At 45.8% G+C, this 13,022-nt stretch overlaps 1 protein-coding gene across 10 annotated transcripts in view; it reads right to left on the reverse strand.

Annotated features, from left to right (window-relative positions):
• BEND7 (BEN domain containing 7) overlaps positions 1 to 9,036 on the reverse strand; it is a 115,288-nt gene extending 106,252 nt beyond the window's left edge. For 5 of the 10 annotated variants that reach the window (XM_060192189.1, XM_060192185.1, XM_060192191.1 and 2 more), the window contains exons 1-2: positions 8,312 to 9,033; positions 6,028 to 6,111 (exon numbers count right to left, since the gene is read on the reverse strand). Coding sequence is in view for 2 of the 10 variants with exons in the window: in XM_060192193.1 (XP_060048176.1) it covers positions 6,028 to 6,111; positions 8,302 to 8,362 (145 nt within the window). In the remaining 8 variants the exon portion in view is untranslated. Of the gene's footprint in view, positions 1 to 6,027; positions 6,112 to 8,301 lie in introns of all 10 variants that reach the window. The other 5 variants (XM_060192187.1, XM_060192184.1, XM_060192193.1 and 2 more) reach the window with 5 other exon arrangements.
• Between the last annotated feature and the right edge of the window lie 3,986 nt (positions 9,037 to 13,022).

Here is a 13,022-nt window from a genome sequence, read left to right on the forward strand (position 1 = left end):
AAAACTTGCTGCATGTGGAACCTGAGACCTTGACAATGCCAAAATCAGTTTAAGCGCCTCTATGGAACTATACCAAATTCCAGCCAATTTGGGGGTGCAGTCGAGCAAACATTATTTTTCAATTTTGGTTTTCACCATGGAGCTGGCTCTCACGAAGATTTCAAGTCACAGCTCACAAATCTGTAACAGAAAGCCCAGTTTTTTACATCAGTTTAGGATACAACTAGAGCTCTTTCCAGCTAATGAGGCACATTATTGTTTCACTTGCCAAATGTCTCTTAGATCCCAACACAGTCAGATGTTTTCAAACAAATCTTCAGAGGCCTATACAACAGTGACCAATATGCTCAGGCATTTAGATGACAACGACCCAAGCGCCTGTAATTTGGGTACCAATTATGAAAAAAACACTGTTCTGGGTGCTCCCAAGAATACAATTAAGAACCTGGGTCATATTTGCTGTGTGATCTCAGTCTACATTATGAGGGAAGGTCCAAACAGACAACCACAACTCAGTGCAGAGGTTGCTGGCACTTGGGGTAGGGTAGGGAGGCTTACAGGAAGTTTAATGGAACACAGCAAAGTGATGCACAAGATAAGTAAATACTAGGCAGTGTGTGGTTCCTGAGTGCTGAGTTACCATTACTGTTACGAGTTATTATTGCTGAGTTAGAAACTGACTTCTTCATTGGAAGGAGGGAGGAGATAATAAAATAAGGTAGTGTTTTCTACTTTGAAAAAGGACCTTTGAAAAAGGTCCTTGCCACCTAGGATTTCCTGAACAGTATTGGGGAATCTGCTGAGGGGATCAGGGCCAGTGCCACTATACAACAGAAGCAAAGAAAAAGAAAAAGAAGACCTTCCAGAGTTATGGCCAAGGCATTATTAACTACTAAACAGAGCTTTAGAGCATAGTGTTCTGACTTGAAACCTGATTTCTCTCTACTATGCTATAATAAACCAAAGATGTTTAGGCTTAGGGGATATCTAGATCTTAAAAGATGCCAGGAGAAGAGCACGAGATAGCTTACCTGGAAGAGCACATGCCTTGTCATGCTCAAGACTGTGGATTCAAAATCTGGCAACACATGGGAGCACCAAGCAATGCACTGGTGGGAGTTCCATGGTCAGTGGAATGCTGCTATGGGGTCTCTCCCACTCTCTGTGTCTCCCTCTCTCTAGAAAAGATGAAGAGGGCCAGGGAAGCTGCACAGAAGTGTAGCACAAATTAAAGACCTAGTGCCACAAAGTAAAATAATCAGACAGGAGAGATAGGATGCAACAGGTGGGTTCCACTAAGATTTTTAATTCATGTCTCAAGTGTGAGCTGTGGCCAGAATAATAGCCAGTGCAGGGAACAAAGAGAAGACTGGGGAGGGCACTTGAGGGAGGAATGATAAGGCACCAGGGATACAAGCTGGTGTTTGTAGTGGGGGAGAGAGGAGAGGAGGGGGAAGGTGAGCTCAGAGCAGACAACAGAGGGAGGAGCAGGGCCTGACTTCCTCAGAGGTTGTGCAGCAAAGCAGAAAGGCTGAGTGCCCAAGTTCAAATTCAAATTTTGCTTTACTTTTCATCTCAAAACAGAAGTAACAGTACCTTCCTAGAATTGGCAAGAGGGTTAGGGTTAGGACTGGCTACAGTGCTGGGATTGAACCCAGGGCCTCACACATGATAGGCTGGCACTCTACCCACTAAGCTACCTCCCCAGTTGTAATACTATTTGGAATAATAAATTAACCATCTCATTGACATTCTTCCTAAAAGTGCTGTGTGATCCTGGGAAACCTCTGGATCGGCCTGATTCCCCAGGGCACAGGGAAAGGACTTTGGGCAGGAAGCCTGGGCTCGCTCCAGCTTCCACTCTTGAAAAGTAACCCTGTTCACTCTGGATCTTAGCTTCCTCAACCCCCAGCTTCCATGGAGGGCACTGTAGAAACCAGAGGAGATGACAACTATAAAGATAAAGTGCAGCATGTGCTTCAGGGGTAATGATCAGGAAGCACCTCCCTTGGCTGTGAACCACATGACCCTGCTCCTTAGAACCTTCTCTAGCTCCTCTGTGCCCACCCAGCTCTCATTCACAGTGCATGGTCATTCCAGAAAGCACCACCTAGCTCTAAATGTGATCTTTTGCTTCCAACTCTGCCTATTGTCAGTGGCTCATGCTTACTACTGAATGATCTGTGGCGCAGAGGTGGTACAGTGGGTGTTTGATTCAGGGCACTGCACAGGGAGCCCAACTACAGCACCTTCTATCTGACCACCACTCAGGTGTTTGGCAGGTGACATAACCTCTCTAAAGTCTCATCTGCGCAATGAGGACATGGCTGCTTGCGTCTCTGCAGTGAGAAGCAAATGAGACAGTTCATGTAAAGTAGTGGGCTCAATGCTGTGCACACAGGACAGGCAGACTGAGCTGCTTCACTGCTTCCCGAATGTGTCCTAGCTCCCCAGCTAGATTTTAATTCCTAGAGCAGGATCTTTGCCCTATTTCTTTCTTTTTAAAAAATACTTATGAGATGAGGAGTGAGAAGACAGGAAAGAGGGAGAACAAACCAGAGCATCACTTTGGTGCATGAGATGCCAGGGATAGAAATCATCACTTGAGAGTCCAATGTTTTATCCACTGGGACACCATCTGTGCTGTCTTTGTTCTATTTCTTTTTTTTTTTAACGATTTAAAAAATATTTACTTATTTATTTATTCCCTTTTGTTGCCCTTGTTGTTTTTTATTGTTGTAGTTATTAATTGTTGTTATTAATATCATTGTTGTTGGGTAGGACAGAGAGAAATGGAGAGAGGAGGGGAAGACAGAGAGGGGGAGAGAAAGACAGACACCTGCAGACATGCTTCACTGCTTGTAAAGCGACTCCCCTGCAGGTGGGGAGCTGGGGCTCGAACTGGGATCCTTTCATAGCTCGTTTAGCTTTGCACCACCTGCACTTAACTCGCTGCACTACTGCCCGACTCCCCTTTGTCCTATTTCTTTGGTTACCTTCAGCCCCATTCCCATTCCAGAAGAATGCTGACTTTACACTATTTGTCTCAAAACAAACAACAAAACCACCTATTGAACTCACAAAACTGAATTATTTTTCTCCGAACAACACCTGAATTTCTTTTCTTTTCCTTTTTTTTTTTTTTTTGCCTCCAGGGTTATTGCCAGGGCTTGGTGCCTGCACCACAAATCCACTGCTCCTGGAGACTATTTTTCCCCCTTTTGTTCCCCTTGTTCCATCATTGTTGTGGTTATTACTATTGCTCCCATCTGAATTTCTATTGTAGTTCTATCACAGGTAGCTTGAAGCTGTTGATGCTTTGTGTCACCATGTCCCCAAAGCATACTACTGGGTGCCATGCTGGAAGTGCTACATTACACAGGTGCCTAGAACTATTCCAGAGAAATTGTTTTTTGGAGCACCCCCTTTCAGTTTCTAGAGCCTCTTTATCCCCCCTGAGACATGAATTTAAATTTTACAGGTACAGATTGTATCCAAAAGAAAAAAACCAGTTATGTTTCAACACAAAAACTCTTGTCCAACATTCAGGGGCAATGTTTTTGTACTGCACTGTAAGTGAAACAGTTCTTTTGGTCTCTTCACTAGCAACCTCTCCTGGCTATCATAAACCTCATACAGAATTCTACAGTAAGTAAAACTATGGATGGCCTTGAGCAGCTTGCAAAACCAATATGATTTAAACCTATATTTTGGGAAAGGTACTATAAACTAAAAACTGCCCATTTGATAACATCATACACAACATTCTTTTTTTTTAATGGAAATTTTGACAAGACCATAGGATAAGAAGGGTATAATTCCATCCCCTCTCTAGAAAGCTTTCCTATTCTTCATCCTGGGAGTATAGACCCAGGAACATTATGGGATGCAGAAGGTGGAAGGTCTGTCTGGCTTCTGTAATTGCTTCCCCGCTGAATATGGGTGCTGGCAGGTCGACCCATACTCCTAATGACAACATTCTTAATTTCAGTGCTACCAATAACTATTTCTAGTGGCTCTTAGGATTATATTTGTGCAATCATCTGCTCTCCTACTTTTTCTTTTTTCAACTGACCTGGAGATGACAAAACAAAAATGTTTCTTGGGAGCTACATCACACTTTCCCTCAGAATGAGCAAAAGGCTGAGAAGTGATGCAGGTACACTATTCCCCTACTGTATCCTTTATCAACTAATGCCTAAAACCTTCCATACCAGTAACTATTCAAGTTCACCCCAAATCTGGCCTTTCATGGGTTTTCTGCCTAGACCTGCATGAGGAAAGAGCCATGTCTACCCCTATAGAGTTCTTGGGTTTCATCCCCACACTCTCAAACCTGGGATTAATTTTACCATCTTCCAAATTCACAGTGGGGTGGGGATAAGGGGTGGAGGAAGAGAGCCTGTTTGCCTGCTTCATCAGAGGACAGCTAAATCAAGGACATAGTTCCCCATTTTTATGGCAAATGCAAATTTTTTATTAAAAGGAAAATTCTTCATTTCAAATGGCTATGTCAAAGTGATACTCACATACAAATTTCCAGCTTATCAAGTTTAGAGAATGGAAAAATACAGAATTCCAACTCAGTTGAAGGAGCTGAAAAGAGGAAACATCCAAGAACACTCTCCTTCTGAGTTACGGCACTTTACTTGACTTAACCTTTTGGAGTAGAGTTCCCGGAACTGTGTACGGGTGCTGAGAGTGGTGCTGGCCCCTGTGACATCCTCTCCCTCCCTGGAAAGGTCTATGTGGCTGACTTGGATAAGAAAGGCAGCTTCTATTCTTCCTGTTTTATCTGTATTAAGTTTATACCTGGCTTCTCAATCCTTTGCAACCCATCTATTCTTCTCAAAACAACAAAGAGAGCTCCTGGTGACAGAATCGACCCCATGAGGGCTTTCATGTTATAATTTGCAGAAAGACACACAGGTCTGAGCAGAAGCCCTGCATCTTTACCACTCTCAGGCTTCCCCAGGGATGTGGCAACTCTTCTTTTCTGCTTCTGGTGTGACACTCAGCCCTCACCTCACTACAGCTGACTGCATAGGTGTCAAGGATGGACACACACAGTTGAAGCCAGACACCCCTGGAATTACTCTCCACTCTGACTCATGGTGCCACACCCCCAGTAGCAAAATCATTAAATGGAATAATTTTGGGCTAGTGGTCTGCCTGAACAACAAAAATGTGTATTCAAGGCCCTTCAAGTAGGTATGTGCAGCAAAATGACACATGGGGAATTGGGGCTGCATCTTGGATCACCCGCTCATCCTTGCTGCACTATACTAGTTGGAAAGTGTCCAAGGCACTTCTTCTACTTTTTCTGTATATGGGGTGAGCCAGGAAAGAGGATGGTGAGAGCCAAGCTTGCCATAGGACCAGCAATGCTGGTGTGAAATGAACATGGAGCCAGGACAAGGAGCCGCTTGGTGCTTGGAAGTGCTCTCCTGAGGTGGCCGGGCAAACAATTGCACTTCTATTTTTCTTTCGCTTTTTGACTGTAGATTTAATTCAATTTTGTCATGGCAGGATTAGCAACCAGGCCACAGAGGTGAAGGGACATTATAATAAGACAGCACATTAATCCTCCATCCTACCCAAGGCAGAAGCAAAAACCAAACAAATAGCTGCTTCCTGGAAATTGAATTTCTGTTATCCAGATGTCAAAGATGTAATACCCCAATTACACAAACTATTGCCAGTGAAGCATGCCAGCAAATATGCAATGTAAATGGGGTGAGCGCAAAGGCCCAAACTGCACAGTCAGCATCTGGCTCTGGGAGTGAGTGATAATTAGCACTGTGTGTAGACACTAATAAACATTTATGTCTGAAATTACAACTTTTAGCAATGTTAATAAGGGATATATTGGCAATTCATAAAATAAGGGGTCTTGAAAAGAATGTCATACATTAAGCAATGGTAGACATTTCCCATTCTGGCACTTTTTTTTTCTCTTAATCTTTTCCCTCCCCTAACTGCAGATAGCCACACTGTTTTGCTGAGAAAATTGACACAGGAACCTACCTAAAAAAATGGGATGTGTCTCTTTGGCTTCCCCATTAACATCGGTGCTGAATTCTGAGATCTTATATACCTTATGGTGATAATCTGAATGAGAAAACAAGTAAAGATTAGAATTCTAATGACCCACAGGATAGGGTTAGCTAAGGACTGGAGCCTCCTTACATGTCATGGGTATAACCTGCATTTTAATTCATGAATGGAATTTTTGAGAGTCCTATGAGTCACAGAATGTGTAGTCAAGAATCTGACAATCCATAAAACTTTGCTTTGTTGGAAGAATTGCCACAAATGTGAAATATGATTCTAAGAAAACAGCTCTGCTGGATCACAGTTTTCACAGTGAATTCAGCCACAGATACCAATTACCAGATTTCTTGTCTTTTAAATGACAAGTTCATTTATAAGGAAAAGCAAACCTCACCCAATCACAGGACAAGGGAGGATCCATGTGTATCTCCATAACCCATCTTCTTGAGTATAGAAGAGTCAGCTTGAAAGTGACCTGGCTGTCTGCTTTCTCAGTTTACCCAGAAGACCTCCAGACTTTGAGCAGCTTACCAGCAGGTGCACTTGAAAAATACTAAATTATTACTTAAAATACAGAGTACTTTGGATAAAAAAAGTCAAGTGAATTATTCATACGTAGCCACTGTACTTTTGTATGCAATAGTCTGATTTCTAAAAGTTCACTTGCAGAATAGAGACAACCAGATTGCTAACTTTAAAGAAAAAGATAAAAGAAAAGGAAAAGGAAAGACTTGCTATGTCAGTCCGCCTTTAAAATACAATCTTCTACTAGCTTCTCAACAGATGTAAGTGGCTATTCTTTGGTGATCATCTGTTTGTAAAAAGCAGGGTCACTTAAGCTTCCTTCTTACATAGTTATCCTCTTTTCTTGGCTTTAGACCTCACCAAACCAGGCCTACAAAAGTGACACTCACTTTTAAAATAAAGTGCTCAGGTCTCTGAGATCAAAAGAAAAAAAGAAGACTATGATACTGAATGCTTCAGGTAGACCAATCACAGTTGGAAAGACTTCCCTGAAAAGTTAATAGAAAAAAAGAGTGAAGAGCAAAAATATTTTGAATCCATAAAGCTACTTAAGGCCTCTTTGATTAAACAGCTTCCAAAACTCAGTCAGGGAAAACAGATGAATAGATCTTTAAAATGTCCATAATGTATCAAACCATGTTCAGACTAACTCAAAAGTAGGCTTTATGGAAGCAATATCATATTAACTCAATTTCTCTTAAAGCTTTAGGACTTTGTGATTGATTACCTTCTAATTCCCATCAGTTTACAAATGTCTTCTCTAGGCTGTTAAAACCGCCCATATCCCTATTCTTATGTCAGTGCTAGATGAAACCACCAGGAAAAGTGGACAGCTTCTGTGGTCTGGATTGACCTCAAGTTGCTTCCAAAGTCACCTTTAGAATTAGTGACAGTTCAAAGAAAAAGGGCCACCTGCCTCAAATTTAAGGTGACCAGTGCATTTGGATAGCTATATTTTAATATATGCTCTTAAATTCTTTCATTTACTTTCTTTCCCCCCCCCAAAGTCCAAGGAAGGAAATAAAGCTCCCTACAAGTAACTGAATACAGACAAAGCTATCTAACTTTCACCGCCGCCCCCACCCCACCCCACCGCAGAATAAACCAGATCCCAAAGATTGTGGTCTTCACCTGTTAAATCCTCAGGAGCGGGTTGGATTTTCTTGTACATTGTTTTAATGATAGTTATCTCACCGATCAGCGATCTAAAACATCTTTCCCACCCAAACCACGTATCCAGGAAAGATGCTGGATGTCAACAAAACCCCATTCGGGCTCACACACCTACTGAGTTGCTTTCTCCTTCTTCCAAGAAAGCACCACCACCTTTCCCCCTTCTCTCCCAAGCCGGAGAAGAAAAAGGAGAAGCCGCGACCATTGGCCGGGCCGCGGGGACGCACGGCCTGATGGCTAGGCGGTCCTCCCCAGCCCCCACGCCGGCCACAGGGGCGGAATACTAAAGAGGGCTCTCTGCGCTCCAAGTGTCATTGTTGGCTAATTTCCTGGGGTGCCCTCCGACTTGTTTACACTGAAGAACACCCCGTCTGCCCCCCGCCTCCCCCCGCATAACTTTCCCGGGCACAGGGCGAGCGCGGGTACACTGCCCCCCCCGCCCCGCGGGAGGGCACTCTGGGGGGTCCCGGATGCACGCTCCCTGGACTTGGCCGGAGCCGCGGGCCCTGCGTCGCCCTCTGCGATCCTGCCTCCCGGGCCGCCGCTTACCTCGGCTCACCAGTTTGAAGCTCTGGGATTTCCGGCTGCGTTTCCTCTCCGAGAACTCCATGGCGCGGCGCGGCGGGGCCGGCGCGGGGCCGGCAGGCGGGGGCTGCCCCGGGCGCCGGCTCGGTCAGCGGCTCCGCGGGAGGGGCGCGCCGGGGGTGCGGGGAGCGCGGGCCGCCGGGCGCCGCGGGGGAGACGGCGGCTCGGGGCGCAGCGTCGCGCGCGCTCGCTCGGGGCTGCGGCTGGTGGGGCGCGGCGGGAGGTGCTGGCCCGGGACAAGTTGGCCCCCGCGTCCCGCCCCCCGGGCCGCCCCGCGCGCCCCGGGGCCCCGAGCCGCGCCGCCGGCTCTCCGCCCGAGCCCCAACTTTCGGGGGGGGGAGGGGAGTCGGGGCGCGGCAGACGGCCTGGGCGCAGCTCTGGACGCGGTGGCGGTGGCGGTGGTGGTGGCGGCGAGCGCGGCCCCGGGGACGCGGCGGGCGGGTGGGCCGAGGGCGGCGGCAGCGGTGGGGTGCGAGCCGGGTCGGGGCGCTGACCGCCCCCGCGGGAGGAGGGGCGCCGCGGAGGGGGCGGCGCCGCCGGGACCCCGGGCCACCTGCTGGCGGAGCCCGGCCGCCGCCATCCCTGTGCGGCGCCCCGGGGAGGAGCGGAGGCCGCGCGTCGGCCTTTCCCGGGGATCTGAGGGCCCGGCCGGGGGCGCGTGGCCCCGCTCTACACCCCGAGCCTGCTGGCGCTCCGCCGCTCCGGGGGCCCATCCGGTTCTGTCTACAGAATCCTGGAGTGTCGGGGACCCTTCTGGCCAGCCCAGGGCCGCCTGGCGATGCAGGTGGAGAAGGGCCAGACTCAGGGTGTTTAGGCAAGTTTTAGGGAAGGAAAAAAAAAATTCCAAAACCAAACTTACCCATCCGTTCTGTGTTCTGCAAGGATACGCAAAAGAACTTTTAGAAGGTAGTGGTAAGAAAAGTGTCGAAAAGAAAACTTCAGTTCTGCACCTCAGTGTTAGGAGGGGGCTCAGGAAGGATTCCAGTCATGTTCAAGGAGGGCAGTTGGAATAGGGGGTACTAGGAGTTGGGGAGAGGGAAGGGGTCACGCAGCAGGTGCAAGGGGTTACTCCCAGGAGGCAGCATTGCTCTGTATAACGGACACGAACAGGTTGCTTATATTAATCTACTGTATTCTCTGGGAACCACAGAGTGCCCTGTTTCTTTCTCACAAGTCTCGAGGGTGGGCGGGAAGCCTGGGTCTGTGGTGCCACCTGCTTCTAAGTGCCACCTCCATGGGTCCTCATGAGACAGCCCAGAGGAAGGCAACCCATCCAGCATGACCCCATCCTGCTGGCCCCCAGACAGTAGAGAGGAACAAAGCAAAAGACAATATAGAGAAATGTGACAAGATCCACAGTGAGTCTCACTCAAGTGAGGCACAGACAGGGACCCCCAGAAACAAGGTCCCAAGCAAATAGTGGCAGCAGGCCTGGGACATATTTCAATGGCCTAGTGGTTTGCAGTAAGAGTAAAAGGCTGGTTCTGTCTGGCCAGGTGGGATGGAAACTGTTTTGTTTCTTCATGAAAGCAAAGCCTCACTCATACACAGCAACTTAACTTTTGTGGTTACTTGTTACCTTTGAGAATTTGTTCAAAGCTCAAATCCCTTTTCCCAGAAACCATACATCAGACTGACAAAATTCTATAGAGTTCTTGGAGCTCTAAATGATAGCAGAAGAGATTAAAGTGATAGCAGGGCTCAAACCAACTTCCTAGTTTGCCCCTCTCCCCTCTTCTCCCCCCCACCTTTTAAAAATTAAAAAAAACATTTATTTATTTATTTATTTATTTATTTTGAATAGATGCAGAGAGAAATTGTGAGGGGAGGGGGGAATAGTGCGGGAGAGAGACAGAGAGCCACCTGCACACCTGCTTCACCACTCATGAAGCTTTCCCCCTGCAGGTGGGCACCAGGGGCTTGAACTCCAATCCTTGCGCACTGTAGTATGTGCGCTTAACCAGCTGTGCCACCGTCTGGCCCCACCTTTTCTTTCTTTACAATCAGGCAATTAAACGCCTGAAGGGATTAGGAATGTCCATAACGAAACAGGGTGGGCAGTAGTGCAGCAGGTTAAGCGCAAGCTCAAGGATCAGCTTCAAGATCCCTGTTGGAGACCTTGGCTCCCCACCTGTGGGAAGGAGGGTCACTTCACAAGTGGTGAAGCAGGTCTGCAGGTGTCTATGTTTCTCTTTCCCTACTTTCTCATTTTCTCTCTGTTCTATCCAACAACGACATCAATAACAACAATAATAATAACCACAACAATGATAAAACAACAAGGGCAACAAAAAGGAAAAAAATAGCCTCCAGGAGCAGTGGATTTGTGGTGCAGGCACCAAGTCCCAGCAATAGTACTGGAGGCAAAAAAAAAAAAAGAAAAAAGAAGAAGAAAGGCTTATTATTTTGTCCCCTGAACTGGAACCCACTTTCCTTTTCATAATGCCTTCTAAAATGTTGTTCCAGAATATCTAAAGACTGAGCAATTTACTGGTGGAGAGATATTGAGGCTCAGTAGATTCTCTGCCTTGGAGTAAAAAATAGGATTTTTATTAATATTATACTTAAACTATGATGAAATCACTGATATCCTTATATACCAAGAAGCAAGTCTCCAAAATGGGTATTAAAAAATTATCAGGGGGGTGGGCGGTAGCTCAGTGGGTTAAGCCCACGTGGCACAAAGTGCAAGGACTGGTATAAGGATCCCGGTTCCAGCCCCGGCTCCCCACCTGCAGGGGAGTCTCTTTACAGGCAGTGAAGAGACTCCCCTGTCTTCCCCTCCTCTCTCCATTTCTCTCTGTCCTATCCAACAACAAACGATAACAATCATAACCACAACAAGGCTACAACAACAACAATAACCTTTGAGGCAAAAAGAAATGTCAATTTCTGGGGGCCATGTGGCAGTGCGCTGGGTTAAGCACACATAGTGTGAAGTTCAAGGATGGGAGCAAGTATCTTGGTTTGAACCCTGGTTCCCCCATCTGCAGGGGGTTGCTTCACAAGTAGTGAGGCAGGTTTCCAGGTGTCTATCTTTCCCTCTCTCTGTCTTCCCCTCCTTTCTCGATTTCTCTCTATCCTATTCAACAATAATGACAACAACAATAATAACAAGGGCAACAAAATGGGAAAAATGACTCCAAGAGCAGTGGATTTGTCGTAGTGTAGGCCCTGAGCCCCAGCGATAACCCTGGAGGAAAAAAAAAATTAATAATCTGGGTGACTTAAACAACAGATACTGATTTTTCTCATGCTTTTGGACCCTCAAGCATGCAAGTCCAGTGCTCTGACAGACACATTAATGTATTTCTCTGTCTCACCGTTCTGAAGGCTGGGGGGGGTCTCAGCTCAAGTTCTGACTGGGTAGGTACTTGGGGAGGACTTCTGGTCTGGCTATGAAGACCTGCTCTCTCACTGTGTCCTCCCATGGTGAATAGAGAGCTGAGGTTTCTTTTCCTTCTTTTGGTGACACTAATCCCATCATGAGGGCCTCACCCTGTGACTTTCTCTGACCATAACTACCTCCTCAGGGTCTCAGCTCCAAATAACCCTCCCCCTGAGAGCTAAGACTGCCACTTTGGGAGACCACCATTCAATCCACAGCAGTATCACTTTTGGTTAATTGAACATAGTTTCTCTTTTGGTGTGTCATGAAAAGTCCTATAGATCTAAGATCTCCACTCTGCTTTAATAGTCAAGACCCCCTGAACGTTTTAAAACAGAAGGTTTACATGTTGTTAAGGTTCAGCGAAAACTTGCCAAATTCTCTGTAACTTCATGTAGACCAAATATCTTATCTTGTGACCATTCTAAGTCCATTCTGATTATAGCTGAAGATTAAATTATTTTTATTTTTCTTACTGTTGCTACCAGTGTTATTATTATTATTATTGTGCCTCTGGGATTATAGCTGGGTCTCAGTGCCTGCACTACGACTCCACTGCTCCTGTGGCCATTCTTTCCATTTTGGGGGGAGGGGGATATAATTCTGTGCTACATACAGGAAGTTAAATGTCTATATGTCAGTGTTAGTATATATTTATGAGTATCTACATATACACATTATATATATATATTTGCAATCTGATTTTTTCTGTTTTATTGATTATCATCAAGAGAAGGAGATAAGCAGGACTGTATTATTAGGCTTGATGCTTTGATAAACCTTTGGAGCCTGGAATTGGAAAATCCTGTTACCAAGTAGATTCTGGAATTCTTCAGATATATTTAAAATTAATAAATATTAATTTTTAGTCACTCATCAGAAGAGTCATGGATTTTCATTTACATTTACCTTATGGGATTCAGTTATTATAACTTTAAACAAAAGGAGGTAATGTTTATATAAAATTATGTATATGAAAGTAAGATCTTGAAATACTCTTCAGATAATATAACATATCTACAAAGGATTTTTTTATTATATTTATTTATTTTCCCTTTTGTTGCCCTTGTTGTTTTTATTGTTGCTGTTGTTATTGATGCTGTCGTTGTTGGATAGGACTGAGAGAAATGGAGAGAGGAGGGGAAGACAGAGGGGGAGAGAAAGACAGATACCTGCAGACCTGCTTCACCACTTGTGAAGCGGCTCCCCTGCAGGTGGGAAGCCAGGAGCTGGAACTGGGATCCTTACTCCGGTCCTTGTGCTTTGTGCCATGTGCGCTTAACTGCTACGCTACCGA

Source organism: Erinaceus europaeus, chromosome 6 (genome assembly GCF_950295315.1).
Source record: "Erinaceus europaeus chromosome 6, mEriEur2.1, whole genome shotgun sequence".
Lineage (NCBI taxonomy): Eukaryota > Metazoa > Chordata > Mammalia > Eulipotyphla > Erinaceidae > Erinaceus > Erinaceus europaeus.